Source organism: Macrosteles quadrilineatus, unplaced genomic scaffold (assembly GCF_028750875.1).
Source record: "Macrosteles quadrilineatus isolate MER2022 unplaced genomic scaffold, UCM_ALF_1.0 Scaffold_8__2_contigs__length_117827958, whole genome shotgun sequence".
NCBI classification, from domain to species: Eukaryota; Metazoa; Arthropoda; class Insecta; order Hemiptera; family Cicadellidae; genus Macrosteles; species Macrosteles quadrilineatus.
Window position 1 is genome coordinate 39,737,897 of NW_026542601.1, and position 18,306 is coordinate 39,756,202.

The 18,306-nt window shown below is 36.8% G+C and overlaps 2 protein-coding genes across 3 annotated transcripts in view; one reads left to right on the forward strand and one right to left on the reverse strand.

Annotated features, from left to right (window-relative positions):
- Nucleotides 1–11,097, forward strand: part of LOC128999373 (FAD-dependent oxidoreductase domain-containing protein 1-like) — a 41,491-nt gene extending 30,394 nt beyond the window's left edge. For both annotated transcript variants that reach the window (XM_054425842.1, XM_054425843.1), the window contains exon 9: nt 10,388–11,097. In XM_054425842.1, coding sequence (XP_054281817.1) covers nt 10,388–10,527 — 140 coding nt within the window. In that variant the 3' untranslated portion in view covers nt 10,528–11,097. The remainder of the gene's footprint in view (nt 1–10,387) is intronic.
- A 427-nt stretch (nt 11,098–11,524) lies between these two features.
- On the reverse strand, nt 11,525–18,306 carry LOC129000756 (protein CWC15 homolog). The gene is made up of 4 exons (XM_054427741.1): nt 18,001–18,306; nt 15,447–15,563; nt 13,800–14,070; nt 11,525–11,794 (listed from the first exon to the last, which is right to left on the reverse strand). Exons 1-4 carry the CDS (start codon nt 18,129–18,131, stop codon nt 11,657–11,659), a joined length of 657 nt encoding a protein of 218 aa, XP_054283716.1. The 5' UTR covers nt 18,132–18,306; the 3' UTR covers nt 11,525–11,656.

Consider the following 18,306-nt stretch of genomic DNA (forward strand, 5'->3'; position numbering starts at 1 on the left):
GCAAAATTTTCAAAATTGACCATAATTATTGTAGCCCCTCATATCTAAGAAAGTTGCCGCAAACCGATTTCAAATATCTCAAATGGTTGAAAAGTTAAGTGGGGGTGCAAGTTACTTTTCAGCCACCCTGTATATATTGCAAAGGGGCGCTACTATTAGACGTGCCTAGGGCGCTGACAGGGTCAAAAACGGGCCTGAGTTGGACACAGATATAGACATTAATAATGGCTTTAGAAAGTCAGTAAACAGCTTTTAGGAGGATATGGCCGTTGCCTACAATATGTTTTGAGATTTATGAATGCAATCGTCATAGTTGGTTTTAAAAATGTCTGATTTTTCATGACAAATAAATGGGTAAATTTGAGGTTTTGCACACAGTTCTAGACGTTAAAAATTGCTTTAGAAAGTCACCCAATGGCTTTTAGGAGGATATGGCCGTAGTCTACAGTGTGTTTTGAAATTCATAAATGCAATCGTCATAGTTTAATTTTTTAAATGTATATTTGCTCATGACAAACAACAGGTGAAATGGGAGTTTATGGACAATTGGGCACGGTTTCAGGTGTTAAAAATTGCTTTAGAAAGTCACCAACTGTACCGATTTTGTTGTAAAAGGCAACAAATCAATACAGGTTAATGCGAAGAACAGTCAGCTGGTTTCAACAATAGATCAGTATAGACCAGAATGCACCACGCACTAAAGACGGAGAGGGGATAAGGTTTAGCCGGGCGGCCATCTGTTTAAATCAGTACTCAGTCCTTACCCAAGTCTCATCGTAGCTAGTTCGGTAAAATTGTTTATCGTTCGTGGAAATTAAATTCATTTCGCGGCGTTTGGTCGGCCAATCTTAAATTTCCTTAAAGTCGTTCAGCCTATATCCCTAAGGGATATAATTGCCTCGCGATCGGAAATTAGAACCAGTGTTTTTGTCAAAAAGTGCAAAAGTTCGTTACCGGCCAAACGCAGTCCGCCATTTGAAAATTTCTCAAACGATTCACGAGTTCAATTGATCGCGTGTTGTAGTATACCGGCTAGTTACGTTTTCCCATCCTTTCCCCTTTGTGTTATATTTGTGGACGTCCAAACTGTAAGTAATTTTGTGTATTTATTTGTTAAATTGAGATTTTCAGTGAGTCGCACTTTGGTAAATTTTCCTGTCTTGTTTTGTCAATTCATGTAGAATAAGCACATGTTCATAGGTTCGATCACAATTTGTTGATTTTTAAATCCATTCATATTGTTGCAATCCGCTTTATTTATTAGACTGTGATATTTCTATAGTATTAAGAATAAATATATGAAAATGTTTTTGCTTTGTAATATTTTTATATAGTATTTGAATTTTGCACAGAGTCATTATTAAAAGTACAATTCGTTACAGAGTGTCACAATCAGCATTTTAATTTGGGGGAATCATTTAATATCAAAGGAGGGATTAGGTTGCTGGTTCGGCTGAATCGGGAAGTGTTATCGGAGGCTGTGCCAGTTTGCATATAGACGAACCGCCAAAGTGCCAAATTAGCTATAAAACAATAAGCAAAGTTCCAGTAAATATTATTACGATTAAACGCAATACTGTTTAATCAGTTGACCTTCGAGAATCGACCTTCATATTTACATCGTTGGCCAACGAACAGGACTTGTTTGGCACTGGTCGTCTCAAATTAAATTAAATACCACTCCTCCGTTGACACCTTCGAGATCGGTGTGAAACCGCGCCAAATATTCCCCTTTGAATAAATCCGTTCAACATTCTCAGACAGATCAATTCCGTCTGATTGTGTCACTCAAGGTCATATTTTTATATTGCACCACACAATCAGAAACTGTCAAACTGGAATCATTGTAAATCTTAAATAATGCTTAATAAATCAAATTGTACTCACTTTTAGTTCTCAATAACCTGGTAGTTCTTTATTATATGCTATAGTATCAAATTGGTAAACAAAAGGTAATTCAGTAAATAATAGGCCACTACAAAAGATTCACCTTTTTAAGTGCAACACTAAACACTAGTGTAGTAGTGAGCAAGTAAATTCGGTGTAGAATTAAGACTGGTAAATTGCTCTCATTAAAGGTATTACTTTTTTGGAAGAACTACAAACAGTGCCAAGGGCGTCCCCTAAGGACCTTTTGGGAATATTTATATTTTGCAGGGCCCACTCATATTTTTTCAATAACATCAAGCTTCCACTGCCAAAAAGCTCTGTCTGATATTTTTATTTTCTGGAGTTCTTCCAACCCAGGGGCAACCAACATTTGTAAAGATTCATTTGAGAGCATTGCAAGGAGCAAATATATTTAAATACAATATTTAAATATATAAAAGTAGTAGGAGGGAGTTGTTTTTATTTTTCTTTACAAATAAATGATATCATCGCGTGATCTCTTGGTACTGTTTGTGTCTGTGCGATTCACTGAAATTGTTTAGATTATAAGAGATTCTATTATTATTGTTATTGTCGTTGTGTATTGTGCTGTAATAAATTGTCAATTGGTTTTTGTCATCGTGGAAAATTCGTTTTGTTAAAGTGAGATATATTATCGTAAATTGAATTATTTTCCTAGCGGGAAAAATGCACCAACAATTTGGGCCTGGGTATAATACAACTGCGAATGACCGACGCGATCGTATGTCAAGGAGAAATTTAGAGGAATTAATCGATTTAAATGCGCCGATACACCAAAACAATGAGCATATTCCACCAAATAATAATGGAGTTAGTTTAGGTAGACAAAATCCCGATTGTCGTTTACCGATCGTAAACGATGACGAACCATCGTCAAATAGACAAAATTCCGCTTGTCGTTTACCGATCGTGAACGATGACGAACCATCGCCAATTAGACAAAATTCTAATAGTTGTTTAATGGACCTAAACAACCACGAATTGACTGAAATGCTATCAAGTACGTCGAATGCAACTCAAGATAACAGTCATGCCAACAGCTCGTCGTACGTGGATATTCAAACTTCAAACGGCGAACGTGCGAGAGAGATGGAGATAGTCACTGCACAACAACGCGCGTCATTTCCTGTAGCGACTGGTTCACTGTCCACTGTTGCCCCGGTCAGTGCCACTGTACACCACCCACACCCACACACTCGACCTCTCACATACACTCACCATGACACACACGTACACGCTCACGCATACAATGTTAGTCAATCACTTACTAAAACCGATCAAATTGTGGTAATTGAACTGATTAATAAATTGAATACAGTCGACGGCACAGATGAACTTGAATTAATTTCATTTCTCAAAAACATCAAACCAATATTTGATATTTCTCCGAATTGTCATACAGAGATCATTAAACTTATTATCCCTAAGGTCAAAGGTCAAATGTTCCAATTGTTTTTAGAAGCAGTATCGAGTAACGCACGCTGGAATGTCTTACATGACGAGATATTACACAGATTTATCCCGTCAATTAGGCGACGAGAGATTGCATCGTTTGAGTTAGATCGACCACAACAACCGAATGAAACTTTTTCAGAATACGTCGATCACATCATATCTATCGCATTCGCTTTAAAATCGTCAATGTCAGAAGGCGAGGTGATTGAGATTGCTTTGACAAAATGTAATCCAACTGTTCGAAGTCATTTTTCGTTCGGTCAAATGCCACAAAGCTTATTTGAGCTAAAATCATTCGCAAATAGAATCACTAGTTCAATGCGTGCCGAAGAGAGATATTTTGGTAATGCAAATCGACGCCCATTGATTAATTCATCGCCTAGGGTTGTGAATCAAACTCGTCACAATCCAATTACGTCGCAAAACGATCTACGTAACAGACCCAGGGAAAGAATTGTAAAATGTTATCGTTGTCAAGGTGAAGGTCATATCGCTAGGAACTGTAGGGTTTCTTTAAACTAGATTCCGACGTTGTCAAGGGCACACAACGTCGAACTGTAAAGTTATCGCCCAACAAAAGTATGCAAGCAACAGATGTATCCGCGAAACTGCCGCTAATTAAGGTATTGTTTGGCAACAATATAGACTGCCTATCGCTGATAGACACTGGCAGTAGTAGGTCATTGATGAGTAAAACGCTTTTTAATAAGTTGCGAAGTGCTAATTTGATCAAACAGTCAAGTAAAATTAATCAATCAGTAGAAGTCGCGAACCGCCAGAAGATAACTGTGCGGACAGAGGTCAAAGTTCATTTTAAGATAGATAATCTGTCATGGGACTACAACTTCTGGGTAGTCAATCAACTTCCGTTACAGTTAATATTGGGGTACGATTTTATGAAGTTTGCGCGAATGTCCGTGAATTTAGGTGATTCAACAGCGGAGTTTAAGTTTAGGGAGAGTGTTAAATCATATTGTTTGATAGGAGAAGGAGAGATCCCAACTTGTGATAAACCCGATTTAGGTGATTCACCGCTCACAGACGACGAACGAAATAAATTCGAAAACCTACTTCGACAGTTTAGCGACGTTGTCACAGACAAAATCGGCTTAGCCAAGACTGAGCCTTACAAAATTCGTTTTAGTAAGGATATTGTGCCATTCCGACAAAGACCTTACCACGTCCAGCCAGATAAGATGGTAATAATGAGAAATACTGTGCAACAATTATTAGATGAAGGGGTAATAGAAAAAAGTGTTTCAGAGTTTAGTTCTAGCGCCTTCCTAAGACCAAAAAAGGAACCCGGAAAATTTAGATTGGTAGTCAATTATAAAGAACTAAATAAGTTTATTGAAATGGACAGTTTCCCACAACCAGAAGTAGATAAAGTTTTTCCTTATTTTAAAGATGCTCGTTATTTCACTACACTTGATTTGAACAATAGCTATTACCAATGCCTATTACACCCTGATAGTAGGAAATACGCCGCTTTCAATGTAGGATATGCCTTATATCAGCCTCGTACTTGTCCCCAAGGAATAAAAATCGGTAGCCAGGTGTTAGGACGCATAGTCGACGAAATGCTAGGAGACTTAAAATTTAAATGTGTAATAAACTTTGTCGACGATCTCTGCATTTATAGCGCAAACCCACAGGATCATTACAATGACTTGAAAATGGTTTTGGAACGTCTAAGGGCCGCCGGACTTACAATCAAACCCAGCAAGGTCACCTTGGCAAAGAGGGGCATGCGTTTCCTGTCACACATAGTAAAGGATGGCAAACTGTATGTGGACGATACTAAAGCTGAAGTTATTAGTAATTTTCCTCGACCACGCAATTTAAAGGGTGTGCAACGATTTATCGGCATGGCTGCTTTTTATGCCAAGTTCATACCTAATTTCTCCGAAATCAGTAGACCATTGAACTACTTGAAAAAGAAAGGCGTAAGATTCAGGTGGGGTCCCGATCAACAATCTAGTTTCGACAAAATAAAGCAAACATTGTCCTCACCCGTCGTACTTCATCTTCCAGATTGGTCCAGGAGATTTATAATGTCGTGTGACGCAAGTGAAAACGCCGTAGGAATTGTCCTGGAACAGGAAATTAATGGCAATAATGTTCCAATCGCTTTTGCCAGCAAAACATTCTCAGGTGCTCAATTAAAATACAGCATGTATTTGAAGGAATTTGCCGCTGTATTGTACGGCCTGGAAAAGTTCAAGGATTATCTCACTGATAACCCATTCATCCTTAAAACCGATTGTATGGCTGTAACATATGTTATGGGCTCCGACAAGACTACTGGTATGTTAGCGCGTTGGAAACTACGATTTTCACAATTTCCATGCGAGAAAATCGAGCATTGTAGGGGCACACAAAACATAGTAAGCGACGCTCTAAGCCGGATGTTTGAAGTCAATGAACCACAACAGACTAAAACCCCAGCGCCACAAAGCAACGTTGGCCCCGACCGAGTCAAAGTCAACAAACAACAGCCGACTAAAACTCTCACACCACAAAATGATGTTGTCCCCGAACAAGTTTTCTTTCTACAACACTTCCCTGAAACCTTTGAGTCACTGAGTTCGAAACAACGCGAAGACCCACAGCTCCTCAATATTATAAATAACATCGAAGATGGAATCGACGTACCGAATTATTTTATAAAAAAGGGTATACTACGTTATCAAAAAAACCCCAGAAATCCGTCTAAAATCGTCGTTCCGACTCAAATGAGGAAAATGTTAATGAAATATTTTCACGACATTTCAATATCAGCTCACCTAGGAATAAAAAAGACTATCGGGCGAATCACACGCGAATTCACATGGGAGAAAATTTTCGACGAGGTTAAGCAATTTGTCAGATCTTGTAGCCTTTGTCAGCTGTCTAAACCAGCTCAAGCGCTAAATATTGGCCTGATGAATTCTAAACCTCCCGAAAGATGCTTTGAACGACTACACATCGATACCTTTGGACCATTAATACGAACCGCAAATGGAAATATGTACGCATTAGTTTGTGTCGATGCATTTTCAAAGTTTAGTTGGATTATTCCATTAAAGAAGGCAAACACCAAAACAATCATTGCAGCGCTAAGGGAAAAAATTTTCACTCAACATGGTTTCCCAGAAATAATTGTATCTGACAACGCATCCATTTTTAAGTCAGAAATGTTTAAAAGTTTTTTGTTCAGCTTAGGGATCAAACACATCAATACTTCTGTAGCTAGGCCAAACTCAAATCAGTCAGAAAGAGTCAATCGCAATCTGAAAATAGCGTTAAAGATATTCCATTCGCAAACACAAAAACGCTGGGATGAAAATATCGCATATTTAAACATGGGTTTAAATTCAGCCGTCCACGAAACAACCAAAGCGACGCCTGCGCGAATTTTCTTAGGACGAGAAATTAATCATCCATTGCAATTACAGTGGGACATCGATCACGAAAACGATACTGACGTTACAGAGGATTGTATCGCAAAAATCATGGATAATATTAAATCAGCCCATCGCAAAAGTAGCGCCAGATATAATAAAAATAGGAATCCATCGCCGTTCCAAGAAAACGATTTGGTATTATATAAAAGGTACATACCAAGTAATAAAGCCAACGAAGTATCGCACAAATTGACTCAAACATGGAAAGGTCCATACGTCGTAACCAATGTGTTAAGTTCAGTAAATGTCAGAATTGAATTAGTCGAGGATCCCAGTATAAATCGAGTAGTTCATGTATGCCAATTGAAAAAATATTATCAGCGGTAGGTGGATCGAATCGTATCGTATTGTTTTGTATGTGTTTAAATGTTTAAATGTGGTAACGTAAGAATCTTTATATTGTATTATATAAATATTGTTGTGAAAAATTGGAGTAACAGTGAGTGATTTCCCTGACAGTGAATAAAAATCAATGATGTGCAACGGTGTAAGTGTGCTGGGCGACTCGCAGGCCAGAAGGATGTGTGAAACATGGACTATAGACGACCCCAGTGTTGATCTCAATGCCAGTGGGACCCGAGGCGGTTGGACAACCACAGACTTAAAATCAGCATTAAGACCCATATTGCCTCATCTCCACAAAACCTGTTTTATTATCTGCTCCATAAATGATATATTCAAGAAAGTACCCCCGAATCAAACCAAATCAAATCTTAAAATCATTACAACCCTCATTAAAGCCAGCAATAGAGACATTATAATTTCGACCATTCCCCCCACCCTCAACAGAAACCCACAACATCAAAACCAAATCAAACAAATCAATGTGTTTATACAATCGTTACATAATCCGCCCAGAGTACGAGTGTTACAATTTCATAAACAATTCCAACCGTTAACTACAATAAAGAAGAATGAATACTTCAAACACACTTATAAAAACGGCAGAAGAGATATTGTCCATCTGTCGAGAGAGGGTTATCGCCTGCTTATCGCATCACTGACAACAATGTTATCGCCGCTCTCTGTCTAACCATTGTTGAGCGCCCGCCCCACCCTCCCCAGCTGACAGCACTACTATCGGACCATTGTTGGGTCACTGTGCTACTGATCCACTAGAGCCAATACACCTGTGCCACTACGCTGCCGACCAACAACAATGTACGAGCCCAGCTGTTCACCACCTCGGACAACACGCTCTGCTGATTACCACATGTGGTAAATCATAGTGTCTATTCTGTGCGCGGGATGCCTTTGTGTGTTTAATGAGGAAATGATCAGTTGGTGTCCTTGTCATAAAATAGATCATTGTAATAGTTTAGTATTGTTGTTACCATTATTTAAATTGTTGTTGCCTGATTGTTGTCGTTATTGTTGATTGTAAATTGTAATTGTGTTCATGTGTATCGTCGTGGTCCACCGGCTAGGCCAAAAATGCTCCGAGGTAGTACGATAGGTTTGACTGTCCTGGGCCGATCACGGATCATTTTTTTCTGCTAGGGGGCATTTTGTACCGATTTTGTTGTAAAAGGCAACAAATCAATACAGGTTAATGCGAAGAACAGTCAGCTGGTTTCAACAATAGATCAGTATAGACCAGAATGCACCACGCACTAAAGACGGAGAGGGGATAAGGTTTAGCCGGGCGGCCATCTGTTTAAATCAGTACTCAGTCCTTACCCAAGTCTCATCGTAGCTAGTTCGGTAAAATTGTTTATCGTTCGTGGAAATTAAATTCATTTCGCGGCGTTTGGTCGGCCAATCTTAAATTTCCTTAAAGTCGTTCAGCCTATATCCCTAAGGGATATAATTGCCTCGCGATCGGAAATTAGAACCAGTGTTTTTGTCAAAAAGTGCAAAAGTTCGTTACCGGCCAAACGCAGTCCGCCATTTGAAAATTTCTCAAACGATTCACGAGTTCAATTGATCGCGTGTTGTAGTATACCGGCTAGTTACGTTTTCCCATCCTTTCCCCTTTGTGTTATATTTGTGGACGTCCAAACTGTAAGTAATTTTGTGTATTTATTTGTTAAATTGAGATTTTCAGTGAGTCGCACTTTGGTAAATTTTCCTGTCTTGTTTTGTCAATTCATGTAGAATAAGCACATGTTCATAGGTTCGATCACAATTTGTTGATTTTTAAATCCATTCATATTGTTGCAATCCGCTTTATTTATTAGACTGTGATATTTCTATAGTATTAAGAATAAATATATGAAAATGTTTTTATAGGGTAATTCAGAGTTGCTTTGTAATATTTTTATATAGTATTTGAATTTTGCACAGAGTCATTATTAAAAGTACAATTCGTTACAGAGTGTCACAATCAGCATTTTAATTTGGGGGAATCATTTAATATCAAAGGAGGGATTAGGTTGCTGGTTCGGCTGAATCGGGAAGTGTTATCGGAGGCTGTGCCAGTTTGCATATAGACGAACCGCCAAAGTGCCAAATTAGCTATAAAACAATAAGCAACGTTCCAGTAAATATTATTACGATTAAACGCAATACTGTTTAATCAGTTGACCTTCGAGAATCGACCTTCATATTTACATCGTTGGCCAACGAACAGGACTTGTTTGGCACTGGTCGTCTCAAATTAAATTAAATACCACTCCTCCGTTGACACCTTCGAGATCGGTGTGAAACCGCGCCAAATATTCCCCTTTGAATAAATCCGTTCAACATTCTCAGACAGATCAATTCCGTCTGATTGTGTCACTCAAGGTCATATTTTTATATTGCACCACACAATCAGAAACTGTCAAACTGGAATCATTGTAAATCTTAAATAATGCTTAATAAATCAAATTGTACTCACTTTTAGTTCTCAATAACCTGGTAGTTCTTTATTATATGCTATAGTATCAAATTGGTAAACAAAAGGTAATTCAGTAAATAATAGGCCACTACAAAAGATTCACCTTTTTAAGTGCAACACTAAACACTAGTGTAGTAGTGAGCAAGTAAATTCGGTGTAGAATTAAGACTGGTAAATTGCTCTCATTAAAGGTATTACTTTTTTGGAAGAACTACAAACAGTGCCAAGGGCGTCCCCTAAGGACCTTTTGGGAATATTTATATTTTGCAGGGCCCACTCATATTTTTTCAATAACATCAAGCTTCCACTGCCAAAAAGCTCTGTCTGATATTTTTATTTTCTGGAGTTCTTCCAACCCAGGGGCAACCAACATTTGTAAAGATTCATTTGAGAGCATTGCAAGGAGCAAATATATTTAAATACAATATTTAAATATATAAAAGTAGTAGGAGGGAGTTGTTTTTATTTTTCTTTACACAACGGCTTAGAAAATTCAAAATTTTCCCCGCGGGAGGACCCCCGGACCCCCCTGCTTTATTGGTGGGTGCTCCACACCCCCCGAGCCCCCCCTTGACAAGGTCCTAGAACCGCCACTGACTATAATCACCTATTCTGTAAATCTGTAGACGAAATTTCAACCTTTTACATGCAAACCTCCTTTTAGGTTTATGTTAACAAATAACAGGTGATGTTCTTAACAACAGCTGACTTTCATTTTCATCACTTGTTACAACAATGCAACGGCTTGTTACAGGGCTTCAGCAGGCCCCAGCGATCGGTCGAGCCATGATGGAGCTCATTGTGGACGGACGTTTCACCACGATTGATCTTACAAGGATGCAATTTGAGAGGATCTTTCATGAAGAGTACCTCTTGGAGACAAATATTGTCTGAGAGTTTGTGTTGTAGGAAAGTATAGTTGTGGACTTGTTGCTGTACTGAACCGAAACCCTTGATAAGACTTGCTCCCCATCCCCAGTTTCATCAACAATACTGCCTTAGTGAAAAAGTGCCGCTTAACAGTTGTACAAGTTCAGTAAAATGTTATACTTAAGAGAAGGCACTACTTTATCAAGATATTGTTGCCAGATTTGACCTTAAACAAAAAATCCTCCCATTTACAATCTTCATCTCTCTACATGTTGAAAAGTCATTGGCTAGTAGTGAAGTTCTTATTGCTTGTTAATGATGAACTTAAGTTACCATTTTGCCTTATAGCCTGCCTCTAAAAGTGACCCAAAATATGCATTTCCTCTATACACATGGAAAATACAAGGTAAAAACTTGGATGACTGTTACAGTCCATACCGCAAAACAAAGAGCTTTTTAGGTATATAAGTCCAATCCTCATAATTTGTGAGGCTGACAAAATATAAGTGAAACCTAAAAAGATATAACTGTATCTTTCTTGATTTTTTATACTAGCCCTTGATTTTTGTTGCCATATTTATAAGTTTATGAAATTGTAAATAAATTTATATAGTTTATTTTGTGATTTATATTCATTTTCCTTCACATTAGAGTCCATCTCTTCACTTTAAAAAAATATAATTTAAATTCCTCATTTAAAATCAGTGTAGAAAGAGACCTTTTTTCTAAAATGTTTCCTAATGAATGATGAATTATTCTTTGTAAGAGTACAGTGTGAAGAAGTTGGACGTTATGATTTTTGGCGGGTCATAGAAACAATGCAAATTTGTTACCAAAGAACAACTTTATTTTTACGTCAATTTACGACAAATAATTGATTACTTCTGTGGTGAATGATGTCTGGTGTGTAGAATTACTTTTATGCATAAAATTATGCTTTGATGGGTTATTTCTTCTTTTAATTCTATGTAGGCCTACACAAAATGAAAACACAAAATCAAATTACTTACTCTGTTTAAAAAAAAAATAATAATTAAAACACTGCAAGTTATGTCATGTATTTACGGATTTCAACACTATCAAGTCAATTTTATTTCGTGATTCGTCCATCTCAAGACTGACCGAGACACTATTAAACACTGCACGGAAACTCTTATTTTACATATTTTTCCATGAACTTTCTGTGGAACTCTGACCGAAGTGAGTCGTTGATGAATGTATTCTTGCTCTTCTCCGGCTCGGATCGAGCACAGTTCTTGAACACAACGTCATCGTCCCACCGACGTTTCACCTGAAAATAAACGTGAACATGAATTACAAATTTTCAGCAAAAGTATAATTATAAATTTAATATTTTAAAAGGTATATTATAGATTTAGAATCGACGAAAGTCGGTTGGGCATTGACCTATCATAATAATCATAGTTGATGGCCACTGAAAAGTTGCAAGATATAGTTAAAGAAAACAAAAACTTAAAATTCTAAAAATTGTGCATCAGTTACATTTTTAAAGCAACTGATTTGAAGAGAAAATGTAAATCTTGAAACAACAACTAATTTAAGCTCTAAAGAAGCACACTTCTCGGGCAATTAACCTTTTCCAATTAAACTTAATCTCTATTGTGTTAATCTTACCTATTTGGCAAGTACAGTGGCCCCTCTGGATGAACTGTAATTCGGATTGACATATAAAAATACAGGACAGGTTTTCTGCCTAAGTTCTGTTACCGTTCTTATCACAATAGTAAAATAGAATAGTCCATGTAGTGTTTACTCCAGGTTTAAGTTTGTTATGAGCCGGACATTTTTGGACAAAATTTAGAGAGTGATTGTAGGCCTACAATCTAGTAAGTAATTTTACAAATAAAGTAATGATAATAGTGTGGTTAAATTCAACTTCCTGTTTGTTTTTTCTAACAAAGTAAAAGAGACTGGTTATCATTCAACGGTACAGTAAATTCACTGAAAAAAGTTTTGTTATAAACTCTCTGCAAACTTATAACTGCTGTAGAAATGATAATGCTGCATACTTTTACTGTCAGTTGATTCTATTAGGTTATCTGATGATAGTGGTCCTGTGAGGGTATACTGTATCTACATAGATGCTTATTAGCCTAGTGTGTTGTAATTAACCAGTTATACGATGGGAGAACAAAATAACCCGAATGGCCATACGTGGAGCTTAGCTCCACATGCTAGTATGTTTAGCTAGTATGCATTTCAGGCGCTAGGCCAGCTGGCTGGTTGTGTTATTTCTGTAGTGACAGTTTTTGCTGGCACCATTTTTCTAATGTTTCATTTTTTGCGATGGCAAGGAATGAAGGAAGAAGCTTTGAAATCTTTTTTTCTACTTGGTAAAAATGGTGCTGGAACTGAAACCTGTTCCCATGTTAAAAACATCTTACAAAGAAGACATTATTTATTGCTTGTTATCTCCCGTATGAAAACTGCCGTTAGTTTATGTATCTGCCGTGAATAAACTAATTGAATTAAATTGAATTTACACCCCCAGAAACAAAGCAACTCTCAAGCCAATGGAAGACGCCATTATCATCCCTCCAAAAAACAATGCTGCGTTGTTTTTTGATGTCATAGGAATTGTCCACTCAGAGTTTGTTCCCCTAGGTCAGACCATGTATAAGATCTTCTATTTAGAAGTTTTATGAAGATTGCGCAGCAGTGATAAAAAACCCCTGATCTGTGACAGACAGGAAACCTGTTATTCTGCCATGACAATGCACCTGCACACAGAGCCATACAATTTTTGCTCTTTTTGGCTAAAAACGAGATGATTGTGCTGACCTGGCTCCGTGTGACTTTTTTCATCCATGTATGAAGAGAGGCATGAAAGGACAATGATTTGACACCATTGAAGATACTGTTACTGTTCTGTTCAATGAAATGGCGACCATACATAGTAGATATTTTAAGCCAAGTATGAATGGAGATGAGTGTAGGATGAGTGGAGCCATCTTGTAGTCTTGTTAGTGACTAAGGCCGACATTCCTTAGACACAGCTGTTAATTAATAGCCCATATAGCTAATGGCAACTAAGGGACCTACAGTTTATAGTGGAAACAATTTTCCTTGGATATCAAGAAATAACAAGAGAGAAGCTGGTAGCCATCTCAAAATATTACATCAAAAATTGTTTCTAACAGTGAAAAACCCGTTGAGAGTATTTTGAAAAGGATAATGTTAAAGTGTAAATTGTAAATAGGCTATATTTGTATTTATTAAAAAAAAATCCAGACCTTGAAATTTTGACTGAAATCAATAAGTTTGTTCAAACTTACCTTAAGATCAGATTTAGTTGCTTGCGCAGAGTAGTTCAATAGTGGGTTCCCACTCAATATGTTCTCCATTCTGATCCTTTCCTCTTCCTGTCGCCGCTCCGTTTCCTTACGCAGAGTCTCCAAGGCTCGCTCCTTCTTGATGCGCGCCAGCTCAGCTAGCAACTGTGCGGTGTCGTCGTCACTGTCCCCGTCATCAGAGTCATCCTCGTTCAACGGATCGTCAGCGTCCAAACTTGCTGCAGGTACCTGATCTAGCTTCAGCCGCTTATTGCTATAAAAATTTACATGTGATTATTTTGATCAAATTTTGTTTATTGTCATTAATGTCAAAATTTTGAAAACTTTTTACACCCACTTTTAAAGTGTACACTCAGTGTAAAAGGTTAGAGGAACTGACTACATTGAATAAACAATGATTAACATCTTCAGACTACAAATAAATCAGCTGATTAGTTTGTAAACAAGTACGTTGACTTTCACCACAGCAAAAAGGTTTGGGTGTTTTGTGTGAATTTTTAAGACGGTAAAAAGGTGTGCAATTTTGAAGCCATCCTAATACATAATAGATAATTGATAAAAATACAGTTTTGGGGTTACGTATGTAATATTTTATTATTGTTTAAAATAATCTAAAATCGCTTAAAAATAACTTGCAAAGAGGACGGTGATTGTTGTATTGTTAGGGCAGACTTAAGCCGTATGCCTCATGTATGCCGTATGCACTTCAACTAACCTCCAGCGGTCATGTATCACTAAAGCTGCCATATCTCAGTTAATTTGTCCAATATTAATAAATAAGGAGTCAATTGATTTGTAATTAAATTGCTTAAAAAAAGTTGTTCTTGTAAAATTTTGTTGAAATCAACGGTTTTTAAGATATTTAAGAAACAAACATTTTAATGGCCGCCATTTTGTTTCATGAATTTTAATTTTTGTCCTAATTTTTCTATAACTTTGTCTAGTTGCCAAAAATGTTTGTGCAAAGTTCCAATTTCCTACATTTAACCATTATGTAGGAAAAAATTGATGAGTGGAAAAAAACAAAATGGCGGCTGTGTGAGTAACCAAGGACTTCCGGACAATTTAAATATGATATTTAGATACCTATGATTCTTACCCGGGAACAATGCCCTAAAATATTGGTAGGGAGTTCTGAAACACCCAGTATTTTGAAACATTAGGCCCACCACACCATTAGGCCCACACCATTAGGCCTACACCCCATTCTCTTTAACAAATCTTGCTGGTTCATAAACTCATTCAAGTTCATCCAGCCCAACACATTCATGCCAAATTGCATCAAAATGGGACCAAGATTAAGCACATTTAGTGTTTTTGGCCTATGGGAAAATTGAAATGAAAAATTAGGTACCTAAATCGGTCCCAGGTCTTAATCTTAGCCAACCTATGGTAGTAGCTCCTAAAGACATTCAGGGGATCTGGAATCCGAACCCATCCTCATGTGAGAAAGTAGAAGTGTAACTTTATCCAATCTTATAGGTTCTACGACCTAGGCTTGATTACAAGAAAGTGAAGGCTACTTTTGCAATATAACAATGCATGAATGCATTGAATTTCAGAATATTAAAATGAAAGTGGCCGGCTTTTTTTTTAAATCCACATTATAAAACATATTTTTCTACTTACGAATCTCTGGGTTCAGGCATGCGCCGACCTCCCCTCTCCTTTTCTTTCTCACGTTCCTCCAATTCCCTTCTGAAGTCACGACCACGCAGTTCATCAGTTGTACCTTGCCCATGTTCTCTGTAAATCATACATACTCCCTCAGATGACTTTACAAAATAATAGATTTTAGGTCATGCTGATATATATAAAACCTACATTACCGTATTATCAAAGACTACCAAAGTTTAAAAGTTAGCCCAACTGTACAACAACAAAAAGTTTACTACTGTGTGTAATTATAAATTAGAGAGGGGTAGCCAAAATTATTACTAAAAACTAGCAGAGAAGGGTTTGACGTATAAGTATAAAATTCTTATTGCAGTTATACTCATGGTTCACGTTTGCAATGGAGAGGACACGGTCTAAGAAAATTTGGTTCTTTAAATTATCAGCACGCTGTAGTATAACACACCTTCCATAGCCATTATGTACTTAAATAATAGAAAAAAGTTAACTATCAATCATTCGCGCAATACTAGGTCCCTTAGTTGCCATTAGCTGTAGCCTATGGGAATTAATTAAGAGCTGTGTCTAAGGAATAAGTCGGCCTTAGTCACTAACAAGACTACAAGATCGTGTCACTCATCCTACACTCATCCCCATTCATACTTGGCTTAAAATACCTACTTTCTATGGTCGCCATTTCGTTAAAAAGTAGGCCTATTAAAGTATTAAGTAATACCTATCACAAATTATTTATTAAGTTAAAAATATCTATATTACTTATTTAATACGCAAGCAGTTTTTTGTGACAATCATAACACTTTTTAATGTGTGATTGAACTTCAAACAAACAAACTTTCACATTTATAATATCAGTAAGATTATATAGTATATTGGTATGATTTTATGTAGACCTATCAAATTTTGGGTACCAAAGGCCTATAGCAGTGATTCCCAATCTTTTTTACATCGTGGCACACTAAATTGATCCAAATTTAGTTAAGGCACACTTGATTAGCGCATACCAGTATTTAAATATACTAGTAAATATGTTGCTCAAAATCTAGCAAATGAGTAACTTACCTATGCCTAATTAGAAAAAGATATACAAAAAAAATTTTAAACCAAAAGTAAGTTTAATAGTTTAGAAAAATTAGAGGTGGTTTTATCAGCCTAATACTGACATTCACGTGTATTGTGTTTTCCAAAGCCAAAATGGCCAACTGATAAACTGTGTAACTCTATCCAGCCGTTTGCTTAAAACTTATATTTTTTTCCCAATGCTAATATTATGGGGGGAAATCAAATTTAAGAGGCCCTCGGATGTCACTCACAAATTATTACCATTTAAACAAATTGTCTGCACAACTTCACATTTTCACTCTTTCCAATGACACCAAAAACATGACAATCAGTTTAGGAGGAGTGATTGTTGACCTGCTCGCCTGTTAAAAAATTGTTTTAAACTTAACTAGATATAGTAATATTTGCATTGTATTGTGAAACAAAAAAAAATATTGTTCGGGTCCAGTTTCTTAACTGGGCTATGCTAATATTCGATTGAAACTATTGATTCGATTAGTAAACCTTTATTCGATTTTTTCACTATCAGCAAGTTTGGTTAGTTAGGTTAGGTTATGACGGTTTAATTTTATAATTGATACAGTTTAAAATATCAATATTTTCAATTTGATAGTTTCCATTGATATTAGCATAACCCAGTTAAGAAACTGTAGGCCCTACCCCGTTGTTTACATTTTTAAGTCACACTGTGCCGTTTATCTCTCTGTCTCTGTATATAGTTGGGAAAATAAACAGTAAGTTATTGTCGGAACTCTCAAGCTGCCTAGTCCAAGAGTAAAATTGTTATCCACATATCCAAGTGATAGGTAATCATTCCAAGTGTTGCATACAGTTTACGGCACACCAACGGAACACTGCGGGTTGGGAATTGCTGGCCTATAGCCTAGGGTAATTAATTAACTTATTGGCGTTCAGAAAGTTACCTGAAAAACAAAATATACATCTAACTTAATTACACTTGTAATAATATGTTTACACTTCCATATCTGTTGGCACAAACAACCGAGAAAATATTGATCGATGTATCGATTATTCAATATATTGTTTGGTTAGTTAGGTAAGGTTAACCTAACCTAACTAACCAAACGATATATCGAATTAAACAATCGAATAATCAATATTAATCATTCGGTTGTTTGTGCCAACAGATATGGAAGTGTAACCGTTTACACTTATAATGTCGACTCACAAGACGGTAGATACATACCTAGGCTATACATGTAATGATGGTAAGTGGTGATGGAATCTTCTTTAGGGGCTAGGAGGATAGGACCAAACAATTTATCCTAGCCTAGTCTACCTCGGCGTTTAAGGTTTCCCTTTTAGTGATATTTAATGATTCACACATGAACATGATTGATGGTTAGTAAATTAAATTTATGATCAAGCAAAAGGACAAGGCTAACTTAACTGCAAATTCTCTAAGCCATTGATTTTAACTTAAGTCCTGTTCCTCTAAAATGTGAGGGATACTTATATTTTAACTTACCTGAATTTGAGTTTTGTGTGTCCAGGTAAATCTCTGCTTGAATATTGTTTTGAGATAGCACTCAAATCCTTTTCACCTCTTCCTTGCCCACCCCTGGCAGGTTCAAATGTAGGCCTCGCAGCAGTTGTCATTTTGTTATGTGTTTCCTTTCACTTATTACAAAGGAACGGAGTTGATACTATATAGTAGGATAATCAAGCTTACAAACACTCTAAGCTACACCGAGAATACAGTAGGCTATGATTGTTTTGCAATAATGATCACTTTTAACCAACGTTATTTAACCTCATTTCACCACTCAAAACG

Bases quoted from the DNA above. Each gene is read 5' to 3' on its own strand.
- LOC129000756 (XM_054427741.1), bottom strand. From the start codon at position 18,131: ATGACAACTGCTGCGAGGCCTACATTTGAACCTGCCAGGGGTGGGCAA. The intron at 14,071-15,446 runs GTAAGTAGAAAA...AAATTTTTATAG, and splicing joins ATGCCTGAACCCAGAGATTC to CAATAAGCGGCTGAAGCTAG. The intron at 11,795-13,799 runs GTAAGTTTGAAC...GTTTATTTTCAG, and splicing joins CAACTAAATCTGATCTTAAG to GTGAAACGTCGGTGGGACGA.